The sequence below is a fragment of the Triplophysa dalaica genome, chromosome 19, assembly GCF_015846415.1.
Source record: "Triplophysa dalaica isolate WHDGS20190420 chromosome 19, ASM1584641v1, whole genome shotgun sequence".
NCBI lineage: Eukaryota > Metazoa > Chordata > Actinopteri > Cypriniformes > Nemacheilidae > Triplophysa > Triplophysa dalaica.
Window position 1 is genome coordinate 20,361,909 of NC_079560.1, and position 26,679 is coordinate 20,388,587.

The window sequence follows — 26,679 nt, forward strand, 5'->3', positions numbered from 1 at the left end:
TATTGGTATCATATGATAGCTCTTCTCATTCTGAACAACTTTGCCTCTGGACACGCGTCTGTCAATCAAACGGTTTGTGAGTTATCGCTGATGATGTCAAAACCTACTTTCGCGAACTAGTCCTTGGTTTTTCAACCAATCGGAACCAAACCAATGCAGATGACTTCTGTGGAGTGTGAATGTAAATAATCATTGAAAAAAAGTTCAAATTTCTTTTCACCGTTGCTTAAGGACGCCAAAACTTAAAATGGGCAGATCCTATCACATTAAAATGGCCATAAATCCAGAAGGGCTTAACATATCATCATGGGGCTCAGTTGATATGTGTAGACCATCACTCCGAGGTCACGTACAAAAGAAGGTAGCGTTTGGACACTAGGTGGCGCTAAAACAGTAAAAATGGCAAAATTGACGTGTATCTCATATCTTAAACAATTGTGTATCACATGACATTTGACACTTACACAAACTAATGATATCATTTAATAGTCCTCCTCTTCATTCTGAACAACTTTGCCTCTTGATCCATTGATGTCACACAAACGGTTCACGAGTTATCGGTGATGGTGTTTAAAACTGACTTTTGCTAACTAGTTCTTTGATTTTTTTAAGCAATTTCTAAATTCTCTATTGCAGGTACATTATAATTGATCATAAAGATTATGAAATGACCATGCCAGTAAACATTCATAACATTTAGTTTGATAATTATTCAAGGGAATGTATTCAATTATACAACACATCTCTTAGATGGTGTGTGACTATGTTCCACATTATAAATCTGGTGGCGAAATGGCCAGGCTCTGTTCACGACTCAAGTATCGGAGAGTTATGCACATTATTTGGACGTGGCAAGTCAAATAGACTTTACAAACTAACTGGATTACTAATTTTGGGCCTAACAGAACTGCATTTTTCTATTATATAGGTGACTATGATGGAATCCTGCTAGGGGATAAAGGCTATGCCTGCAGGCAGTATTTTATGATACCATTACCTGACACCAACCAACTTTGAATTAGTTTTTTTGTTGTTTGATTGAGAGAAAACAGCTAGTCATGAGTGTGTAAGCATGCAACGCTTCTTTGAGCTGATACTGATAATTAGGGTTCGAGCCCGAAGGGCTAGAAACCTATTGTATTTGTTGGTTTTATTATTCTTCTTCTTATTATTATTCTGCCATAAAACTGATACTGCAGCCCAAACCGTAAGGCCGACAGAGCTGAGACTTGGTCAGATGGTAGTAGTCCTTGTCGCTACTCAGAAACACGGAGCCAGCCATATCGACCCATAGGTGGCGCTATAGCAATACCAAACGCGTTTGCGCTTGTTTCTCCGAAACCGTTTGTCGCACACCCAAGTGTCTTATATCAGTGTAATCACTGGCTCAAAACTTAAAAAACGTATATCTCCGATTTCATTTCCGCCATTATAGATTTTTCGCTAATTAGCATTTTATGAAAAAAAAAAAAAATGAACTAGTCCCTGGATTTTTGCCCTATTGGAACCAAACCAACGCTGATGCGTTCTGTGGAGTGTGAATATGAATAATTATTAAAAAAAAGTTCAATTTTCAATTCACGGTCGCTAGGTGGCGCTAAAACATCCAAACCGGAAGTAACATATTTAGCTAAAATGGCCATAACTCCTGAACTGTTTGAGATATCTTCATGGGGCTTGGAACACATGTGTAGACCCTCAGTCCGGGGTCACAATAAAAAAACAGTGGCGTTTGGCCACTAGATGGCGCTATAATTTGAATGAGCTAGAAAATGGCTATAACTACGCAACAGTTTGCCCGATTGACTTATTATTTGGTATGGTGTGTCTTTGTCTCATTCTACATAAATATCTAAATGGACATTGGCGTATATCAAAAAAACATGGCCGCCATTGGTCGATGAAGTTTGAGCACTCATTACGCCGGGTTAACTGAGGCCGATCAAAACGCCACTCACTGGGCTTATTTGTCTCATGGTCCTGACGGTGTGTAAGAAACATGAACTTATTCGGCCACCGGGGGGCGTAATAGCGCTTTTGGAGTGCATGCACAACTGTGTATCACGTGATATTTGACATTTACCCAAACTATGGTTATAATATGATAGTACTCTTCATTCTGAGCAACTTTGCCTCTGGAACAACTTCTATCGATCAAACGGTTCGTGAGTTATCGCTGATGATGTCAAAAACCTACTTTCGCGAACTAGTTCCTGGTTTTTCAACCGATCGGAACCAAACCAATGCAGATGACTTCTGTGGAGTGTGAATGTAAATAATCATTGAAAAAAAGTTGAAATTTTTCTTTCACCGCTGCTTAGGGACGCCAAAACTTAAAATGGTCTGAGCCTATCACATTAAAATGGCCATAAATCCAGAACGGCTTAACATATCATCATGGGGCTCAGATGATATGTGTAGACCATCACTCCAAGGTCACATACAAAGGAAGGTGGCGTTTGGATACTAGGTGGCGCTATAATTGTAAAAATGGCTAAATGTACATGTCTTTTGAGGGCCTAGACAACGGTGTGTCACGTGACATTTGACTAATAAACAAACTATTGATATCAAACGATAGATCTCCTCATTCATAACAACTTTGCCTCTTGAACCATTAATTTCTATCAAATGGTTTGTGATTTATTGGTGATGATGTAAAAAACCTACTTTTGCAAACTTGTTCAAGGATTTTCAAGCAATTTCAAAATTTCCACCACAGTGCATTTCTCTGGACTCTCTAGGTCAATAATCATCAAAAACATGTTGAGTTTTTTTTGTTTTGTGACCATAACAGGGTCCTTTATTATATTAGCGTGAAACGAGTACGGTGAAGGTCGCTACTCCTTAATAATTAATCCAACTGACTTGCCATTAAGTACTATTATACATATTATGACACAAAACAAGCATGCAACATGTGATTCTTATCGGAAGAGGCATGCCTTCACAACAGTCAAAAAGGTGAAATATCATACATTTAAAATTACTATTTTAAACTTGTCTTTAATAAATACATCATATGCTAATCAAATTGCTAATCAGCCAGTCACATAGCATAAACTCAATCTATTTTGGCATCCAGACGTGGTAAACACACTTGCTGAAGTTCAAACCGAGCATCAAAATGGAGAAACAATTGGATATATGGTATGGGATATATTAGATAACACATACCACCTGAGGATTGTTGCCAACCAAGTCCATGTTTTGATGGCTACTTCCAGCAGTAAAAAATGGACCATATCAGAAAGCTCAAATGATCTCAAACTGGTTTCTTGAACATGACAATAAGCTCACTGTACTCCAGTGGCCTTCAGAGTCACCAGACTCAACCAAATAAGCATCAGTTAAATGGCAAGGTCTTCTGGAATATTGTTGCAGACCATGAATGTGAATCAATTATCAATTTAAATTGGTCGTATTTTTTTATCAATTCTTCAGAACACAAAATAAGCTATTTTGAAGAATGTGCATTGTATTAAAAAAAAGACCTATATATGTGCAATAGAATGTTTTAGAGACACAGGAGTTGCTTTGTTTTGCTAATGGCTTCATTCTTTATCAATTGACAGCTGCCAAGCCACGCCCTTAGCAACCAAACAGATTATTTTTTGCAATCGTCTAGCCAGACCTACATCTCTGCAGTAGAATATTATAAAGACACGGGGCTTGGTTCGTTTGACCTGTGGTTTAATGTGTTATGAATTGACAGGTATTAAATGACACCCATGGCAACCGAACAGGTTAGCTTAGCAACCGTTTAGCAAGATCTCTATCTCTGCAACAAATCATCATAGAGACATGAGAATTGGTTTATTGCACTCGTCCCTTAGGTATTATCGGTTTACGCCCGTTTTTGCATACGAGTGTACGAATGCATGGTCTGTATTAAAAGTTACCAACCGTTTCTGTCATATTTCTTGGTGTGGAAGAGTGTCATTCGTTGTGGATTTGTTACGGTGCCATTCCTGAGCCTAGTTGACAATGGCAAGGCCAATAGAGGCCTTAGACTGCTCGAACCCGCTAAATGCTGCTTGCAGCTTTAATTTCTATAATTTTTCTGTGTTGGTGGGAGTTTGATCCGTCGTGGGTTCGTTGGGGTCTGACCCCTTACACTGTTCGTGGATGCACTGCTCCATTGAATGGCATAAATACTCGAAACCCGCTTAAAGGCTGCTTGCAGCTTTAATTAGGGTTCGAGCCCGAAGGGCTAGAAACCTATTGTATTTGTTGGTTTTATTATTCTTCTTCTTATTATTATTCTGCCATAAAACTGATACTGCAGCCCAAACCGTAAGGCCGACAGAGCTGAGACTTGGTCAGATGGTAGTAGTCCTTGTCGCTACTCAGATACACGGAGCCAGCCATATCGACCCATAGGTGGCGCTATAGCAATACCAAACGCGTTTGCACTTGTTTCTCCGAAACTGTTTGTCGCACACCCAAGTGTCTCATATCAGTGTAATCACTGGTTCAAAACTTAAAAAACGTATATCTCCGATTTCATTTCCGCCATTATAGATTTTTCGCTAATTAGCATTTTATGAAAAAAAAAAAAAATGAACTAGTCCCTGGATTTTTGCCCTATTGGAACCAAACCAACGCTGATGCGTTCTGTGGAGTGTGAATATGAATAATTATTAAAAAAAAGTTCAATTTTCAATTCACGGTCGCAAGGTGGCGCTAAAACATCCAAACCGGAAGTAACATATTTAGCTGAAATGGCCATAACTCCTGAACTGTTTGAGATATCTTCATGGGGCTTGGAACACATGTGTAGACCCTCAGTCCGGGGTCACAATAAAAAAACAGTGGCGTTTGGCCACTAGATGGCGCTATAATTTGAATGAGCTAGAAAATGGCTATAACTACGCAACAGTTTGCCCGATTGACTTATTATTTGGTATGGTGTGTCTTTGTCTCATTCTACATAAATATCTAAATGGACATTGGCGTATATCAAAAAACATGGCCGCCATTGGTCGATGAAGTTTGAGCACTCATTACGCCGGGTTAACGGAGGCCGATCAAAACGCCACTCACTGGGCTTATTTGTCTCATGGTCCTGACGGTGTGTAGGAAACATGAACTTATTCGGCCACCGGGGGGCGTAATAGCGCTTTTGGAGTGCATGCACAACTGTGTATCACGTGATATTTGACATTTACCCAAACTATGGTTATAATATGATAGTACTCTTCATTCTGAGCAACTTTGCCTCTGGAACAACTTCTATTGATCAAACGGTTCGTGAGTTATCGCTGATGATGTCAAAAACCTACTTTCGCGAACTAGTTCCTGGTATTTCAACCGATCGGAACCAAACCAATGCAGATGACTTCTGTGGAGTGTGAATGTAAATAATCATTGAAAAAAAGTTGAAATTTTTCTTTCACCGCTGCTTAGGGACGCCAAAACTTAAAATGGTCTGAGCCTATCACATTAAAATGGCCATAAATCCAGAACGGCTTAACATATCATCATGGGGCTCAGATGATATGTGTAGACCATCACTCCAAGGTCACATACAAAGGAAGGTGGCGTTTGGATACTAGGTGGCGCTAAAACATTAAAAAAGGCAAAATGTACATGTATTTTGGTGGCCTGGACAACTTTGTGTCATGTGACATTTGACTAATACACAAACTATTGATATCAAACGATAGATCTCCTCATTCATAACAACTTTGCCTCTTGAACCATTGATGTCTATCAAATGGTTTGTGAGTTATTGGTGATGATGTATAAAACCTACTTTTGCAAACTTGTTCAAAGATTTTCAAGCAATTACAAAATTTCCACCACAGTACATTTCTCTGGACTCTCTAGGTCAATAATCATCAAAAACATGTTGAGTTTTTTTTTGTTTTGTGACCATAACAGGGTCCTTTATTATATTAGCGTGAAACAAGTGTGGTGAAGGTCACCACTCCTTAATAATTAATCCAACTGACTTGCCATTAAGTACTATTATACATATTATGACACAAAACAAGCATGCAACATGTGATTCTTATCGGAAGAGGCATGCCTTCACAACAGTCAAAAAGGTGAAATATCATACATTTAAAATTACTATTTTAAACTTGTCTTTAATAAATACATCATTTGCTAGTCAAATTGCTAATCAGCCAGTCACATAGCATAAACTCAATCCATTTTGGCATCTAGACGTGGTAAACACACTTGCTGAAGTTCAAACCGAGCATCAAAATGGAGAAACAATTGGATATATGGTATGGGATATATTAGATAACACATACCACCTGAGGATTGTTGCCAACCATGTCCATGTTTTGATGGCTACTTCCAGCAGTAAAAAAAATCGACCATGTCAGAAAGCTCAAATGATCTCAAACTGGTTTCTTGAACATGACAATGAGCTCACTGTACTCCAATGGCCTTCAGAGTCACCAGACTCAACCAAATAAGCATCACTTAAATGGCAAGGTCTTCTGGAATATTGTTGCAGACCATGAATGTGAATCAATTATCTATTTAAATTGGTCGTATTTTTTTTATCAATTCTTCAGAACACAAAATAAGCTATTTTGAAGAATGTGCATTGTATTAAAAAAAAGACCTATATCTGTGCAATAGAATGTTTTAGAGACACAGGAGTTGCTTTGTTTTGCTAATGGCTTCGTTCTTTATCAATTGACAGCTGCCAAGCCACACCCTTAGCAACCAAACAGATTATTTTTTGCAATCGTCTAGCCAGACCTACATCTCTGCAGTAGAATATTATAAAGACACGGGGCTTGGTTCGTTTGACTTGTGGTTTGATGTGTTATTAATTGACAGGTATTAATTGACACCCATGGCAACCGAACAGGTTAGCTTAGCAACCGTTTAGCAAGATCTCTATCTCTGCAACAAATCATCATAGAGACATGAGAAATGGTTTATTGCACTCGTCCCTTAGGTATTATCGGTTTACGCCCGTTTTTGCATACGAGTGTACGCATGCATGGTCTGTATTAAAAGTTACCAACCGTTTCTGTCATATTTCTTGGTGTGGAAGAGTGTCATTCGTTGTGGATTTGTTACGGTGCCATTCCTGAGCCTAGTTGACAATGGCAAGGCCAATAGAGGCCTTAGACTGCTCGAACCCGCTAAATGCTGCTTGCAGCTTTAATTAGGGTTTCGAGCACGAAGTGCTGAAAACCTATTGTTTTTGTAAGGATTTTTATTATTATTATTATTTTTCCGCCATAAAACCGGTCGCCCAGCCCAAACCGTAAGTCGTAGAAACTCGACACTTGGTCATTTGGTTGTATCTGTGCAGGCTACTCAGATACAGTGACCCAGCCAAATCGGCCCATAGGTGGCGCTACAGCGATGAAAAGCGTGTTTGCGCACGTTAACGCTCGTTACTCCTAAACCGTTTGTCGCACACCCAAGTGTTTTATATCATTGTAATCATTGGCTCAAAAGCTAAAAAACGTATATCCCCGATTTCATTTCCGGTATGCAAATTTTCCCGCTAATTTGCATTTTAGGAAAAAAATAAAAAATGAACTAGTCCCTGGATTTTTGCCCGATCGGAACCAAACCAACGCTGATAAATTCTGTGGAGTGTGAATGTAAATATTCATTGAAAAAAAGTTGAAATTTCGATTCAGGGTCGCTAGGGGGCATCAAAACGTCAAACCCGGAAGTAGCCTATTTCCTTAAAATGGCTATACCTAGAGAACGGTTTGAGATATCTTAACGGGGCTTAGAACATATGTGTAGAACCTCAGTCCGGGGTCAAAATAAAAAAAACTCGGTGTTTGACCACTAGGTGGCGCTATAATAGTAACAAACTCGAAAAGGGCTATAACTATCCAACCGTTTGCCCGATCGACATATTATTTGGTATGGTGTGTCTTTGTGTCATGAACCTTGACTGTATAAAAGGACTTTGGCGTATCTCAAAAAACATGTCTGCCATCGGTCAATTAAATGTGAGCACTCATTAGACAGGGTTAACTGACGCCGATAAAAACGACACTTGCTGGGCTTATTTGCCTCATGGTCCTGAAGGTCTGTAAGAAACATGAACTCATTCGGCCACCGGGGGGCGAAATAATGCTTTTGGAGTGCTTAATCAATTCTGTATCACGTGACATTTGACATATACAGAAACTATTGGTATCATATGATAGCTCTTCTCATTCTGAACAACTTTGCCTCTGGACACGCGTCTGTCAATCAAACGGTTTGTGAGTTATCGCTGATGATGTCAAAACCTACTTTCCCGAACTAGTCCTTGGTTTTTCAACCAATCGGAACCAAACCAATGCAGATGACTTCTGTGGAGTGTGAATGTAAATAATCATTGAAAAAAAGTTGAAATTTCTTTTCACCGTTGCTTAGGGACGCCAAAACTTAAAATGGGCAGATCCTATCACATTAAAATGGCCATAAATCCAGAAGGGCTTAACATATCATCATGGGGCTCAGTTGATATGTGTAGACCATCACTCCGAGGTCACGTACAAAAGAAGGTAGCGTTTGGACACTAGGTGGCGCTAAAACAGTAAAAATGGCAAAATTGACGTGTATCTCATATCTTAAACAATTGTGTATCACATGACATTTGACACTTACACAAACTAATGATATCATTTAATAGTCCTCCTCTTCATTCTGAACAACTTTGCCTCTTGATCCATTGATGTCACACAAACGGTTCACGAGTTATCGGTGATGGTGTTTAAAACTGACTTTTGCTAACTAGTTCTTTGATTTTTTTAAGCAATTTCTAAATTCTCTATTTTAGGTACATTATTATTGATCATAAAGATTATGAAATGACCATGCCAGTAAACATTCATAACATTTAGTTTGATAATTATTCAAGGGAATGTATTCAATTATACAACACATCTCTTAGATGGTGTGTGACTATGTTCCACATTATAAATCTGGTGGCGAAATGGCCAGGCTCTGTTCACGACTCAAGTATCGGAGAGTTATGCACATTATTTGGACGTGGCAAGTCAAATAGACTTTACAAACTAACTGGATTACTAATTTTGGGCCTAACAGAACTGCATGTTTCTATTATACAGGTGACTATGATGGAATCCTGCTAGGGGATAAAGGCTATGCCTGCAGGCAGTATTTTATGATACCATTACCTGACACCAACCAACTTTGAATTAGTTTTTTTGTTGTTTGATTGAGAGAAAACAGCTAGTCATGAGTGTGTAAGCATGCAACGCTTCTTTGAGCTGATACTGATCATTTCTATAATTTTTCTGTGTTGGTGGGAGTTTGATCCGTCGTGGGTTCGTTGGGGTCTGACCCCTTACACTGTTCGTGGATGCACTGCTCCATTGAATGGCATAAATACTCGAAACCCGCTTAAAGGCTGCTTGCAGCTTTAATTCTTATTATTATTCTGCCCTAAAACTGATGCTGCAGCCCAAACCGTAAGACCGACAGAGCTGAGACTTGGTCAGATGGTAGTAGTCCTTGTCGCTACTCAGATACACGGAGCCAGCCAAATCGGCCCATAGGTGGCGCTACAACGATGAAAAGCGCGTTTGCGCCTTATACTCCTAAACCATTGGTCGCACACCCAAGTGTCTTATATCAGTGTAATCACTGGCTCAAAACTTAAAAAACGTATATCTCCGATTTCATTTCCGGTATGCAAATTTTTTCGCTAATTTGCATTTTATGAAAAAAAAAAAAAATGAACTAGTCCCTGGATTTTTGCCCTATCGAAACCAAACCAACGTTGATGAATTCTGTGGAGTGTGAATGTAAATAGTTATCGAAAAAAAGTTGAATTTTCTGCTCACGGCCGCTAGGTGGCGCTAAAACGTCCAAACCGGAAGTGGCATATTTAGCTAAAATGGCCATAACTCGTGAACTGTTTGAGATATCTTCATGGGGCTTGGAACATATGTGTAGACCCTCAGTCCGGAGTTATAATAAAAAAAATGTGGCGTTTGGCCACTAGGTGGCGCTATAATTTGAATGAGCTAGAAAATGGCTATAACTACGCAACCCTTTGCCCGAATGACTTGATAATTGGTATGGTGGGTCTTTGTCTCATGCTTCATGAATATCTAAAAGGACATTGACGTATGTCAAAAAACATGGCCGCCATTGGCCAATGAATTTTGAGCACTCATTACACCGGGTAAACGGAGGCCGATCAAAACGACACTCGCTGGGCTTATTCATCTCAAGGTCCTTAAGGTCTGTAAGAAATGTGAACTCATTTGGCCACCGGGGGGCGAAGTAACGCTTTAGTAGTGCTTAAACATTTGTGTATCATGTGACACTTGACATATAACCAAACTATTTGTATTATATGATAGATCTCCTTATTCTAAACAACTTTGCCTCTAGAACAACTTCTGTCGATCAAATGGTTTGTGAGTTATCGCAGATATTGATAGAAACCTTTCTTCGCAAACTTGTCCCTGAGTTTTTGACCGATCAGACCCAAACCAATGTAGATGACTTGTGTGGAGTGTGAAGGTAAATAATTATCAAAAAAAGTTGAAATTTCCTTTCACGATCGCTTAGGGGCCCCAAAATAAAAAAATGGGCGGAGCCTATCACATTTAAATGGCCTCAAATCAACAACGGTTTAACATTTCAGCAAGGGGCTCAGGAAATATCTGGAGACCATCACTAGGATGTCACATAAAAAAGAACGTGGCGTTTGGACACTAGGTGGCGCTATAATAATAAAAATGGCAAAATGCACATGTCTTTTGGTGGCCTAGACAACTGTTCGTCACGTGACATTTGAGTAATACACAAACTATTGATATCAAACGATAGATCTCCTTATTCATAACAACTTTGCCTCTTGAACCATTGATGTCTATCAAATGGTTTGTGAGTTATTGGTGATGATTTAAAAAACTACTTTTTCAAACTTGTTCAAGGATTTTCAAGCAATTTCAAAATTTCCACCTCAGTTCATTTCTTTGGACTCTCTAGGTCAATAATCATCAAAATCATGTTGAGTTTTTTTTTGTTTTGTGACCATAACAGGGTCCTTTATTATATTAGCGTGAAACGAGTATGTTATATGTCGATACTCCTTAATAAATAATCCAACTGACTTGCCATGTAGTACTATTATACATATTATAACACTTAACAAGCATGCAAAATGTGATGCTCATAGGAAGAGACATTCATTTCGATGGCTTTCTTATAGAGTCACCAGATCACAATGCATGTAGCTTTGCTAAAGGAACGATAAATATGTGCAGGATAAAGGTGTGTAGTGTGCGTGTGTGTTTATGGATATCATTTCCCTCTGTATCATATGAGTTTGAATGCACTGTATAGTTCTGTGTGTCTTGTGTGATCGAGAGTGTGCATGTGTGTGTAATGAAATGTGTCTCACAGGAAGACAGTGTTAGAAATATAATGTATTACACATTAAACGTTGCTCCATATTTACACATCTATAAATATAGCACATGTCTGCTTGCTTTTAAGATGAGTGTTGATATATATATATAACACAGCTTTATTAGATAAAACCAGTTTAATTGCATGTAAACCCAAATTGCTACTCAGCCAGTCACATGGCAGCAGCTCAATAAATTTAGGCATTTAGACATGGTAAACATGACTTCCTGAAGTTCAAAGCAAACATCAAAATGGGGTATATTGTATTATGTGAGGTGTTTGTATAAAATTAAGCATAATTTAAATGCCATGGCATTCTAGAATATTATGAATGTGAATCAATGTATCTATTTAAGATGCTCCTGGCCTTAAGCCTTAAAAAAAATGTATACACGTCTATCATAATGTATGGCAGGTGCCATGCCACATCCATAGCAACTAAACAGGTTAACTTAGCAACCATTAAGCTAGACCTATATCTCTGGAACAGAACATCGTAGAGACATGAGAATTGGTTAATTTCACTCGTCCCTTATCTGTTTAAACCTGCATATGAGTGTAAGCATGCGTGGTCTGTATTAACCGTTGCTGACCATTTCTTTCATTTTTCTGGATATGGGTAAGTGTCATCCGTTGCGGATGTGTTATGGTGCGATTCCTGACCGTAGTCAGCGAAGGCAGTCGACCTTAGTCCCCTTAGACTGCTCGAACCCGATGATTACTGCTTGCAGTTATATTTCTTCTTCTTATTATTATTCTGCCATAAAACTGATACTGCAGCCCAAACCGTAAGGCCGACAGAGCTGAGACTTGGTCAGATGGTAGTAGTCCTTGTCGCTACTCAGATACACGGAGCCAGCCATATCGGCCCATAGGTGGCGCTACAGCGATGCTGAACGCGTTTGCGCTTGTTACTCCGAAACCGTTTGTCGCACACCCAAGTGTCTTATATCAGTGTAATCACTGGCTCAAAACTTAAAAAACGTATATCTCCGATTTCATTTCCGCCATTATAGATTTTTCGCTAATTAGCATTTTATGAAAAAAAAAAAAAATGAACTAGTCCCTGGATTTTTGCCCTATTGGAACCAAACCAACGCTGATGAGTTCTGTGGAGTGTGAATATGAATAATTATTAAAAAAAAGTTCAATTTTCAATTCACGGTCGCTAGGTGGCGCTAAAACATCCAAACCGGAAGTAACATATTTAGCTAAAATGGCCATAACTCCTGAACTGTTTGAGATATCTTCATGGGGCTTGGAACACATGTGTAGACCCTCAGTCCGGGGTCACAATAAAAAAACAGTGGCGTTTGGCCACTAGATGGCGCTATAATTTGAATGAGCTAGAAAATGGCCATAACTACGCAACAGTTTGCCCGATTGACTTATTATTTGGTATGGTGTGTCTTTGTCTCATTCTACATAAATATCTAAATGGACATTGGCGTATATCAAAAAACATGGCCGCCATTGGTCGATGAAGTTTGAGCACTCATTACGCCGGGTTAACGGAGGCCGATCAAAACGCCACTCACTGGGCTTATTTGTCTCATGGTCCTGACGGTGTGTAAGAAACATGAACTTATTCGGCCACCGGGGGGCGTAATAGCGTTTTTGGAGTGCATGCACAACTGTGTATCACGTGATATTTGACATATACCCCAACTAATGGTATCATATGATAGCTTTCCTTATTCTGAGCAACTTTGCCTCCGGAACCATTTCTGTCGATCAAACGCTTCGTGAGTTATCGCTGATGATGTCAAAAAACTACTTTCGCAAACTAGTCATTGGTTTTTCAACCGATCGGAACCAAACCAATGTAGATGACTTGTGTGGAGTGTGAAGGTAAATAATTATCCAAAAAAAGTTGAAATTTTCTTTCCTGGTTGAATAGGGGCGCCAAAATAAAAAAATGGGCGGAGACTATCAAATTAAAATGCCTATTAATCCAGAATGGCTTAACATATCATCATGGGCCTCGGAACATATGTGTAGACCATCACTCCGAGGTCAACTACAAAAGAACGTGGCATTTGGACACTAGGTGGCGCTATAACGATAAAAATGGCAAAATTGATGCGTATTTCATTGCTTAAACAATTGTGTATCACGTGACATTTTGTCATTTACACAAACTAATATAATCATATGATAGTTCTCCTCATTCTGAACAACTTTGCCTCTTGATCCATTGATGTCAATCAAACAGTTGGCAAGTTATTGGTGATGATGTTAAAGATGTACTTTTGCATACTAATTTTAGGTCTTTCAAGCAATTTCAAAGTTTCCACCACAGTACAATTCTCTGGACTCTCTAGATAAATAATTATCAAGAACATGTTGAACTTTTTCATTTGTGTGACCATAACAGGTCCTTTATTATATTAACCTCAAAAGTACACCTGAAAGCTCACTCCTCCTTAATGAATAATCCAACTGACTTGTCATTAAGGATTATTATACATTTTATGACACTAAACAAGCATGCAAAATGTGAAGGTCATCGGAAGAGGCATGCCTTCATAACAGTCAAAAAGACGAAATATCATTCATTTCAATGGCTTTTTTATAGTCAACAGATCACGATGCATGTAGTTCCACTGTAGCGGCTTATTGTATATTATATTATGTGTGCATACGTGCGTATGTATTACATGTTCTGTGTGTGTATGTGTGTGTATTTATGGATATAATTTCTCTCTGTTTCATAAGAGTGTAAATGTACTTTATACTTCTGTGTGTCGTGTGTGATTGAGACTGTGCATGTGTGTGGAATGAAATCTGTCTCACAATACGACAGTGATAAAAATGAAATGTATTAAACATTAAACATTGGTCCTTATTTATACATTTATAAATATAGCACATGTCCGGCTGGTTGTAAGATGCTGTATTTATGTACATAACAAACGTTTATTACGTACACCAGTTTAATTGCATGTAAACCCAAATTGATACTCAACCAGTCACATGGCTGTCATTGTTCCGTCATTTTTCTTGGTGTGGGAGAGTGACATCCGTCGTGGATTGTAATGGTGCGATTCCCGAGCCTAGTCGACCCCTTAGACGCCTTGGACTGCTCGAACCCGATGATTGCTGCTTGCAGCTATATTTTTAATTGTTTTATTGTGAAACTTTGTATGCTGCGATTTTGGCCAGGACCCCCTGGGAGAAGAGATTTTGTTATCTCAATGGGACTATCCTAGTAAAATAAAGTATTCATTAAAAAGATAAAAAATGTTTCGGTCATTCCAACTATTACCAACGGAAAAGCTATGAAACTGTTAACTTATGTTTATCTTTTAAAAATGTTGAATAATTTAAAGGTCCTGTTTTTATTGTATATTATAATGTTTTTATATACCTTGCTTCCCTGGTTGTAATACGTATGTTGTATTTGTCTTTGTTCTAAGCATTTAAAAAAAAGACGCCTGTAAAGGCGTGTCTAAAGTAAAAAAAACAGGCTGTGATGACGACACAGGTTTCCGTGATTGGCTAGATACTCCATATGACAAAGATCACGTGCGTTTCGGGTTCATTCTAACGGCTTCAGTTCAACTAATACTTATTCATTCGTGTTGTACTCACTTCACGATGAGTGGTGAATAAGAACTGCATGCCCAGAGGGTATATCTCAAATTTACATCTTTACTAGAACAGTTACAACAATAAGAGGCTCGTGCTGCCATTACAACACATAACAACGTTCTTACTCCCCACCTTAGCATTGTCCAATGTAGTGAAGCCAGTGTTGGAAAATAAACACAGGACCATTGCTTCTTTACTATCAATCAAACTATTAATCAAATTAAAAATCAATATTGAAACCTCAGTCCACAATAACCTTTTTACTGTACATCTAGAAAACAAATGAACCACTGATTCATCTTCGTCACCACAAAAAGATTGGGTTGAATATCCATTTACAGGGTAAAAGTTATGGAGAATTTAATGTGAATTTCTTTGGCTTTGTTTGGAATTACAAAATTATTATGAACAGCCCATATGTTATAGAATAGTATTGAAGGGTACATTTGTTTTCGGGGCAATACTATTTGTACAAATTCATGTTTTTCTGATATGCCAATTATTGAAGGGTATTGACTTTACACTCCCTTTTAAACACAAGTGCCACCGGGATACAGGGGCTGCACTGCACTTGCATAAATTTACCACAATTCCCGTTTTTTAAAACAGCTTAAACTCACTTCGCATAATTATTAGGTTAGCTTGCGTCATTTAATAAAATAAAAACCAAATGTCTTAAAGTGATAGTTCACTCAAAAATGTCGACAAAATTTTCATTTTCGGGTGAACTATCACTTAAATGCTTAAAAAGACGTTTGCATTTATTTAATTTGTTTGCTGTGGTTCTGTCTTCAATTGTTCAATTGAAGTTGAATCAAAAATGTTAAATATTAGAAATTGTGTATCTTTTGTAACAAAAAATGCCTAAAAATAAGTATTTTATGAAAAAAATTATACAAAATGCAAAAAATAATACTGAAAGCATTCACAATTGATAAATGGGCTAAAATATAAGGTGATACTAAGTAAAGAGCCATTTGGAAGCCATCAGAGGCGGGCGGCTCTTCTAAGGGAGCCAAACCAAAAGAGCCGAATCGTTCAAGAGAGCCGGACGTCCCATCACTACTCTCCACTATGTCCACATTCATCCTACAGTACATATTCCAGCAGAAGCCATGCATTTTGGCAGTATTGATGCTTTGCAGTTCATGCTCCTCTCTTTTACATTTATGCATTTGGCAGACGCTTTTATCCAAAGCGACTTGCATTGCATTATCCTATACTTTTGTTTCTAAGTATGTGCACTCCCCTGAGATCGAACCCTTGACCTTGCGTTGTTAACACCATGCTCTTACCACTGAGCTATAGGAAAGCTCCAACATCATCTCTACAGGACCTTTGGTTTTGTTGATTTTTTGTTTTGGTTGGTTTTGTTGTCGAGGTTGTTGTCATAGCTACTATGATAGATCTCTCACCTCATCTCTTTTAAAGACCAATGTTATTGGACAAGCTACATTCTTCTGAAAAAGATGATGTTGGAGCTGTGTTTGAAAGCACAGTCATGTGTGAACAGTGAAGAAACACAGCAGGGTTAACACACATCCATAACATTCAAGACCAGACAACGAAAGAAGACAAAGGTACAGAATATATAGTCCATGGGTGATGAGGGGACTGTTGACAGGTGCAGGGACTTGCAGATACGAAACAGTGTACCACATTTAATAATGCACCACATTTCAGTTATGTGTAGCGGGTCCCGGCTATGTCTCCGCTGGCAGATATATAGATAATCTTCTGATAGGAGTGTTCTGTAAATATTGCACAGAAATCAGCAACACAGGACAACAGGAGCTCATTCTCCAATCACTGGAATTATGAGCTCCTCTTGCTCTGCGTATTACTAGGGGTCAGTCCAGTTGAAACAATTAGAGACGTCTCAAAGTTCCAAAAGACGAGATGAGTCCAAAAAATGATTAATCCACAAAAACTGGAGGCCTCACCCATCTAAACATCTCAGGGAGTTTATCAAGCCTCGCCCAGGTAAACCAGAGTATTCCACAAACAATTCCAGACAAGGAAAACATCATAATCCAATGATGAGGAGCATCAAAAACAAACCGGAATTTCCCAGTCCATATGCCTGGCCAAAGTCTCTGGTTACAATATCATTGTGTTTAACCAGACCATCTTTCAACACCTTTGTTTTCTGGTGGTTTAGCAGGCCTCCCTCCTCAAACAAAATGGCCACCCCCTCTTATCTCCTGGAGCGTCGTGCAAAGTCTACGGTGACTGTAGACATTTAGGATATTTCATTGGTCGAGAGGCTACAGTCACCGTAGACTCTGACCGTAGACTACCAATCAGGGCACGGAGAAGATGCGCTGCTCCGATTGGCGACTTTGACTGTAGACTACCAATCAAGTTGTAGTTCGCGATTGTAGACTACCAATCACAGGCCTCGGATCCTTCAACACATGTTGTCAAAGAAGAGCTCTAGCATCTTATTTATGTCTTTATTTTATTATTATTTACAACTTTGTGGTTAAGCATCTTTGATGGACATAACATTAAGAGGATTTCATGCGAAAGTAAGAAAAAGGTAAGTCAACATCTGTTAATTGTCCACTTCGCGTCACATTTTGATTGATGTTACATACATTACATTTAATTTGCGATGTTTAGGCGACCAGATTTCTCAAATGAAAATGTAAGATATTCTAAATACTATCACTTTTTGTAGCCCTCCTACTACTACTAGTAGTGCTTCTAAATAAATCATGTTAAGGTCAGGTTTTTACGTTCTGTAACCAATGTTAACATGTTGCCAACTTTAACACGGTTTAATAAATCATAACGTTACTTCGGTAGTGCAGGAACATTTAAGTTAAAGACGATTTATATAGTATGAATCGTGCTTGTCACGAAAAGTGTGGTGATAGAACCCAAATGCAGGCAGCGGTATGGGGTAACAAAAGATTTTAATAAACAAAACAAAAACCCACAATGGGGTAAAATACAGGGGATAAACAAAGACAGCCAAACAGGAACGTAAAACTCACGGAGGGAAAACCAACTGCAACAAAATCAACAAGGATCACAAAACAGGAACAGGACGCTGGAAATAAACGCTGGGACACAGCGTATGGATAACTCCTTGGAACCAGAGTTCAAACAGGCAAACAGACATCAAAGTTTACAAGTATGTACAAGAACAAACGAGCACAGGACAGAGAATACAAGGGCATTAAATAGGGAGACGAATAAAGGATAATTACAATAGGCAGGTGTGGGTAATAAAACACTCAAGGGAAGCTAACGAGGAGACGAGAGGGGCGGGGCCATAGACGAGACACGAGAAGGCGCATGACAGCCAATATCTAAGCCATGCCATGTCCTTCTCACACAAAACCCTAGACTTAGTCATGACTCCGCTGCAAGAATAAGAATAAACATGACATGATAGCGGAATCATGACAGTGCTTACATGTGAAACTATGTGAAGTTACTTGAAAGGGACTTTCAGTCTTCTACAAGACACAAAAGAAGATATTTTGAATAATGTTGTTAACAGGCACTCACTTGTATTGCTTTTGTTTCCATACAATAGATCACAGTGATTATACCTGTAATTTATCTTTGCACATGAACATTACTAGTGATGATGTTTGTGAGGCTGTGCTATGGCTGAAAGGTGTTATTATTATTATCAGTGCATTATTGTCATCTTAAAAATTGTGTTTTTATTTCAGTGCACCTTGATATGGCGAGGCCAGTCATCCGTCTTCAAAACCCCACTGCTCCAGAGGGTCGTCAGCAGGCCTTATTGGTGGCGACAAATGGGGCCCGTGACTGCAGAAACAGGAGAATGAGTTTTCCTCTTCCCCCTCCTCAGCTGCTCTGTGATTCCACTGCACTGGCCCATGCTGAAAGAGCACTACGTACTGAAGGGATAAGAGCACCATCACGACAGCAGTGTCTGGGGAAGAGGGTGCTACCCTTTGGCCAGTATCTCAACGCACCATCTCACTGGCTTGTGTCAAATGATCTGGGCTACATGAAGTAGTAAGCGTCTTCTATCTAAGGTTTAACAGAAATCATCATTTTAAAAAAGTAGTCGATAGCAAATAGTAGGGTCATTCTATAATTAGGGGTACATTTCAGGTCAACAAAAAAGTGAAGAAATCAGTGTGCTTTTCTACAAAATAATCTAGTTGTTTCCATAATATACCCCCATATTGTTCTAAATTCATTAGTTGCCAAGCTTAAGCTCAAATTACTTTTTAAATATTTAAATTAAAATAAATATTTGATTAATTGTTTTCTTCAACTGTGTTACAGACAAAAGTGGTGTCATAGAATAGATAAATGAAGTACTACACATATGATAAAACAATTGTTTGAAAGTTATTGAGTCTATTCACCAGGGGGTTTGAGGTTGTATGTCTAACTGATTTAAAAAATATGAATTTTAAACAGAATAACGAATATTCTTTGGTATACTATCATCAATGGATATTTTTTCAACATAATTCTCCATTACACTGAATTTAGAGTTATTCAACGTCTTTATGTAATACTGTTCACTCTAGAGATGTCCTTTTTATCATTTTTATAAAATTTTAGCCTTTAATTAAAGATTTATGACACAAAAATCACACGTAACACATTTGACAGATAAAGTAACACAGTTGACAGAAGTAACACGGTTGACAGGATGCATAAGGAGAAAAAGAGAAACCTTTCTTTAAAATAAAACCTTTTTCATATTTTACCATGTCATTCCTGTGTTATAACAATAGTTAATGTATGTTTTTATCAACAATACTCAATATAGGCATAAACTATGATAAGAAACCCAGCCAACATTGTCAACCGTGTTAATCCCTGTCAACTGTGTTACACTTGATGGGTAACACAGTTGACAAGTAACACAGTTGACATTTCTTCCATTTTAGGGCCTTGTGCTAACTGCAGACCTTGAACATGTCCCCACATTACCTTAATCAACTAGTGTTTTTATACATTTTATCTACATTTTTGTAAATATAATATCTAAAGTAAGTACACAAGACCATGTTGATAACACAGTTGATGAGCAATTCATCTACTCTATGTGTAGACAATGATAATGATTAAAAATTGAAGAGGAGGAGTAGAAATTTACCACACTGTATTTAAAATTCCTGCCACTGAAGGTCGTGACATCACATGATGTTGGATATGTGACTTTGGAACAAACCATTGCTGATTTATAGGGGTTTTGTCAATGGGTAACACAGTTGACAAAGATTTCTCGGACACACACAAAGTTAATAATTTAATAGATATAAACAAGTGAATTAGTTTTTAAAATACATTTGCCTTGTTTTAATGATTATTTTTAACAAATAATGATGAAAATAATATACAAAAACATGTATTGTAGTGTCAATTTGAAAGGCAAAACTTGACTTTTAGCAAATTGGACAGCACAAAAACTGTTATTTCCAGTACAGCATATGCATTTTCTCCTAATTAACTCTTGAAACTGGTTGACTTTTATGCATGAAATAAAGAGGAATGTTCCCAAATATAAAAGTGATCATTGCTTGAAGTGAATATTCAGTAAAAATTATAAATACAACCAATGGACTTGAAATGTACCCCTAATTATAGAATGACCCAGTATCTCAGTCTATTGACAGAAGTATATGGTTGTTATCGCTGCGTAGGCTACTATCCTTTAAATAATTTTGTAATTGCAGTTTGATCGACAAGCACAGAGAAGAACTCTCTTAAATGGAAAGGGGCAAGCACAAAATCAGTGGATAAAAGACCACCTGACAGAGTATGCAGAGAGCTTTCCAGAAGTTTCAATCGCCCTGGAAGCCAACATCCACCGATGTGTTTACGGACAGAAAGGGTTTGAGAGCCATAGCTTCCAGGAGATGTGGGAGCTCTACAGCCAGTATTCTGCACAGAAGGACAGGCCTGGTGATTTTGGTACGAGTCAGAGGGAAACAATACAGAAGGCATACAGCTCTGTTAGCCGGTGGCTAAATACACCTATAACACACATCACCAGTGTGCAGATGAAAAGATTTAGAAAATACATTTATGACAAGAAGACACAAGTAAGTTATCTGAATCACAAACCATATTCCCGTAACATTGAATGAGTGTTTTCAGAACATAAAGCCCACTTTTTAATTTATTTATAATACAGAAGTCAAGCTCTTCAATCAGTGACCCCTCATGGCTGGATGATACCCACTTGTTGGAGGTGATCAAATCTGAGCCCATGGCTTCCACAGCATCATAAGCAGCCTCAGCATCATCTGCAGCCCCAGCTTTATGCGCAGCCACATCCACGCCTTCAAAGAAGTCCTCCTCCACACCTTCAAAGAAGTCCACACCTGCATCAAAGAAGTCATCCACAGCCACGGTCCCAGTAGTGCCCAGTAGTAACTCCCCAGTGCGTAATATTTACATGCACAAATGTCCATCCATCCATTTTCTACCGCTTATCCGAACTACCTCGGGTCACGGGGAGCCTGCGCCTATCTCAGGAGTCATCGGGCATCAAGGCAGGATACACCCTGGATGGAGTGCCAACCCATCGCAGGGCACACTCACTCATTCATTCACTCACGCACTCACACCCTACGGACAATTTTTCCAGAGATGCCAATCAACCTACCATGCATTTCTTTGGACCAGGGGAGGAAACCGGAGTACCCGGAGGAAACCCCCGAGGCACGGGGAGAACATGCAAACTATGCACAAATGTATTATACATAATTTATAATAGTTGGAGTGATAATACGCATGTATTATTATGTAATTATGTTTTCTGTTTTACATGTTTCAGGTCGAGCTGGAGGGCTGGGTGTGACTGTGGGAAAATCCCAATGGCATTCCACCAGCTGATCTTTCCTGGGTGAAGGATGACACAGAGCGTGGACTCTTTGGGCCCATTCAGGTGTATCGTGACAATGCTGGGGTATTGAAGAGGCGGCGAGTACTAAAATCAGACCGCGTGTGGTTTTACCCTCCAGAACCTCCAGGCTACATCAGTGGTACTGTGCCAACTCCACATCTCTTCTTTCGCGGTCACATCTTTGTGTGGCGGCCTGTTAGAGTTTGGAAATACTCACTGAAGTGTCCTCGAGGAGAAGAATGTGTGGGTCAAGGTATAAACGTGTACCTCCACAAATCAGGCTACCATACCAAGGTATTACATGTTGTTAATTAGATATTTATTATTACAGTTTGGAATAATTAAATACAATTGAATGAATTGTTATTACGTAAATACACCAACATATCAAAGTAAACAATGTTGCCTGATTTTTTTTATTGCAGGTTCGTCATGTTTGTGACGTTTCCGGCTGGTACTGTATATTAAAAGAGGTCCTGTGCTACGGACCATGTACAAAAGCAGCCAGGGGTGGCGGTAGTTGAGATGGTGGTCTAGTGGGTTAAACCACTGAACTGGTTAATCAAAGGTTGCTGGTTCGATCCCAGCAGCCACCACCAGTGTGTCCTTGAGCAAGACACTTTACTCCATGTTGCTCCAGGGGGATTGTCCCTGTAATAAGTGCACTGTAAGTCGCTTTGGATAAAAGCGTCTGCCAAATGACTAAATGTAAATGTAAATGGTAGTTGAAAGGTGGGCAGGTGGTTGGCGTGGGATTCTGCCATTCTTTGTCAACTCAGTGAGGCTCACCAAGGCATGTTTCCTGTTATTCTGACAGACAAGTGAGTACACTGGAGAGTGGCGTAAACGCAACTAACGTGCCTGGAATTAGTTGCCATATTAAAAATCACACTTTACAGGCGTGGTGTGGACAAAAATGTGGTGCGGCTTTTGAGGGACCGGACTGAAGGGAACACCATGGTTAAAGTGTGGCGTCAAATTCAGGAGAATCATGTTGAGGAGTATCTCCACAGGAAAGACCTTTACACTACACTCCTCATGACTCTCCTGAAGCCTGGGGGAATTGTGTCGGCCTTAGGACACACGGTTGAGGCTCCACCTCCTCAAAGAGAGCTTCCCTCTGCTCGCCTGCTTCGCCATGCTTTCCTTCTGGCGGAGGCCAACAACGTACAGGACTACAGGAACCAGATTCTCTCCACTTTTGGCAATGTGCTAAAGATGGACTCCACTAAAAAGGTACATCCAGCAGTACACAATATAGTTTAGAACATTTTTTTCATTATTTAATCACCATCACATTTGTCCAAACCTGAATGACTAACTTTCCTCTGTAAAACACAAAGATAGATACAGAAAGAATTACATTTTGGGTGTGTTCCGTAAAAACACGTGTTAACGGTATTGAAGGCAAGGCAAGCAAGTTTATTTATATAGCACATTTCATACACAAGGTCAATTCAAAGCGCTTTACATAAAATGATTGACAGAAAGACGTATCTTTAAAATGCAAATGATTTAAGATCACACATACTTTAGATTTGAAGAAACAATAAACAGCAATAAAATTGATAAAAAAAATACAAGTGTATTTACGTAGCAGGTATGTCGTAGCTTGCAGGTGGTGAAGAAGCTGTCTGGGGAGGGTAAAGGCACGGCGGAGTGGATTACCAGCATAGGCAATGAGCATTCGCAGATTGTCTCATTTGTTCTTACCTGTGAAGAGTCCACTCAGTGTCTGAAGCCCATGTGTCAGGGAGTAATGGACCGCTTCCACCAGGCCAATCAACCTGTGCCCAACATCTTGTACATTGACCGCGGGTGTTGTCGGGCACAAGGCCCAAGCACTGTGGAGAGCTTATTTCAGACGCGGGTGGAGAATGGTATGGTGGTGCGTTTGGACATCTTCCACTGGATACATCGCTTTGATGCAGCCATTCGCACAGACAGCCACTCAAAGTACGCTGTGTTCAAGTCTGCCCTAGCAGGAGCGGTGCTGGCCTAAAACCGCGCAGACTTGGAGCTGCTCATCAAAGCTTTTAGAGCGAAGGACCCAACCGTTTTTGACACCGTGGCTGATGAAGACATGGTGCGACTCATGGTGATCCTCCAGAGATGAGCATGTACAGAGTGACTCATACTACCAACATCAATGGGATGGACGTTCCTTATTTCAAATGTCTCCGTGGGAGCAGCAGAATGTAAGGATTCCACAAAACTCTGCCTCACATGAGACCAGGTAAAAGTAATACAAATGTGCAAAATGTTGTCAGATATTCTGTCCTTACCTCTATATGTGATGTCCCCCAATTGTAAATGATTCTTATCTGATATGATGAAACACAAATGCTGTGACAGCACTTACTCATGATTGTCATGGACACACCAAGGCCACACACTCATTCATTGTCCGATCACCCAAACAGACTCTCTCAGATCTATCGCTCCTTGTTCCTGGAAAGAAATCTTCAAATATGTTTGTGAAGCCAACGTTTATTAGAACCTTACCAGTTATGAAATGTACTGATCTCTCTTGAATAACCACTGCACCTGTTCTAATCATTACTGGACTACTCATTACCCTGCTTCTGGTCAGATTATCTGCTCTGCCTTTCGTATATACTCATGCTTTCCTGCTCACTAGTTCTTTATCTGTGCCTGCTGAACTGCATCATACTCACCTAACATACTCACCGCTTTGCCACCCGTCGATTTTTTTTTTTAGTGTAGTTCCTTTATATCCTTCTGCAAATAAACAATGCTTTGAGTCATCCTTAACATGTATGGTCATGTTATGATTTTATTGCCATTTTCTGTCGTTTCAAGGTCCCCACTGTGCTGCACGTCCATATCAAGTTTACCTGATTAGTGGAATAGCTCGGTGGAACTCAGACTGCAGCTCTGATGCTGTGTTTGGTGGCAAAGGCAGAAAACTCAGATCCTACTCTGCGCCTCTGATTGAGCGCCTCAACACCCGCTGCCAGCAGCAAACCGTGGAGAAGAATTTCCGTGCCCCTGCTGCTGTGACTTCAAATGAGCTGCTTGGTTTGGAGTACCTCTTAAGCCAAAGCACAGGTGAATCTGTTGGTCTGTCCCTCAGTGACCTCTCAAAGGACGGGCCCAGTCCAGAGGAGGAAGTGGTTCAGCCTGACGAGCCTGACCCCAATGAGGAGGACGAGGCCTACCAGAGCGACCCTGAGGCAGACCAGGACAGGGTGACTACTGACCCGGCCCACATAAACCTTACCACGGAGGAGACCACCACTGCTTACCCTCCGGCCTTTGTGACTCATGTTCTATTCACCTGAATGCATCACTAGCATTTTTACAATCTTTTTAGTCTGAGTGAAAACTGACTTTTTACAAAGCCAATTGATGCAAAAAATGTATCTTAACAATGGATTATTCTACTTTTCAACAGGAGGATACCTGTAGCCCCAACCCGCTGCCTGGATTCCAGCAGCTGGATAATTTCTGTTCTCTGCTTGTGGAGATTGGCAAGACTGAGAATAGGCTGAGCCTGATGACAGAGCAAAGGAACAGGCTCGTTGCCGCATGGCACGCTGTAATGGAACATGACAAGCAACCACAGAAGTTTCATCAGCTGTACAGAACACACTGGGGTAACACGTTGTATTGCCACACAAAGAGGGACGATCTTGCTGATGCTGCTGAGATTCAGCGGGTCAAGATGGCCAAACGCTACGCACCGGCTCATGATCGCTGGTGCCGTGCAGCTACGTAATTATTTGCACATGCTCCTCCCGAACTTTGTTAATAAAACATCATTTCCGGCCACGTCAACCAGCACCACACCCTTGACAGTGTCTTTTTGCCCCACCGACACACCACAGAGTATTGACACCCCCTCAGCCTGGTCCAGAGCTACAGTGTACAAAAGAAAAAGCACAGACAGTCCTACTCAAGTTGGAGTCAAACTCTCACTTGCCTGTTTGTACGCTTTGCCAACAACCCACTCAGGGACACAAAAAAATTAAAACAAAGAATTTTTGTCCCGTGAAAATGATGTCGACCTCCAAACGATTGGACAACAGAGTGTTCACCAGCTATGAACACTTTACCACAGTTGTGGACTCACAAAAGTGAAGTTTGTTTTGCTGTTGTGAGATAGAAACACCGTTTTTATTGTTATATATATATATATAATGCCGACTATTGTTCATTTTATAAAGTTCATATGTGTATCTTCTGTTAAATCAACAAAAATATAGGATATTGTATATATTGCCCTTAATATATATTTTCTATGTCACTTACCTATTTTATACCTGATATAAATGTGATGCTTGTCTTGAATATGGCATTTTATTTAATTCCAGTTATATTTTACTAAACGTACCTAATATTTCATATTATATTATATTTCATGTTATATGTAACCCAACATTGTTAGCATTGTTATATATATATTTCATATAATGTTAATAAAAAAAACATGTGTAATTCAACAGGACTGAATAATACAGCACTCTGGGTTGTTTCTTTCTGAAAACTGTTTTTTTTATTTATTGTATATCCAATATCCTTATTTAATATTTCTTATTCTAAGTAACTAAATAAACTAATAATGTATGTTAACAATAATGTGTCCGTTTACATGTGTGTTATTTACAGAGCCCAGGCTTCAAGAACACGACGAGCCGAAATGAACTTCACTCCTGCACCTGCACACACACGGCGGAAGGCAAAATCCAGGACCGGAGCGATGACCTCTCCCCCACCGCCGCGACCGGTCTTCGAGATTTCTACGAGAAATCGATTTGCTGCCCTCTGCGAGACGAAATCCAACGCTGTGGTCATCGGAGACTCAATCGTCCGGAACG

General features: G+C 39.5%; 1 protein-coding gene across 7 annotated transcripts; it reads left to right on the plus strand.

Moving 5' to 3' along the window:
- Positions 1–18,649: 18,649 nt before the first annotated feature.
- LOC130407831 (uncharacterized) lies at positions 18,650–26,230 on the plus strand. Of its 7 annotated transcripts, none has more exons than XR_008904687.1 (9): positions 18,651–18,981; positions 20,664–21,032; positions 21,125–21,686; positions 21,770–22,091; positions 22,264–22,659; positions 22,738–23,074; positions 23,450–24,074; positions 24,662–25,050; positions 25,257–26,230. XR_008904687.1 is itself a non-coding variant. In XM_056731116.1 (9 exons), the coding sequence occupies exons 7-9, from the start codon at positions 24,065–24,067 to the stop codon at positions 25,578–25,580; spliced, it is 723 nt and encodes a 240-aa protein (XP_056587094.1). In that variant the 5' UTR covers positions 18,651–18,981; positions 20,664–21,032; positions 21,125–21,686; positions 21,770–22,132; positions 22,264–22,659; positions 22,738–23,074; positions 23,450–24,064; the 3' UTR covers positions 25,581–26,230. The 7 variants fall into 7 exon arrangements, 2 of the variants coding, with proteins under 2 accessions (XP_056587095.1, XP_056587094.1); XM_056731116.1 differs by having other exon boundaries at positions 21,770–22,132; XR_008904688.1 differs by having other exon boundaries at positions 18,652–18,981; positions 21,125–21,373; positions 21,770–22,132.
- Positions 26,231–26,679: the final 449 nt, after the last annotated feature.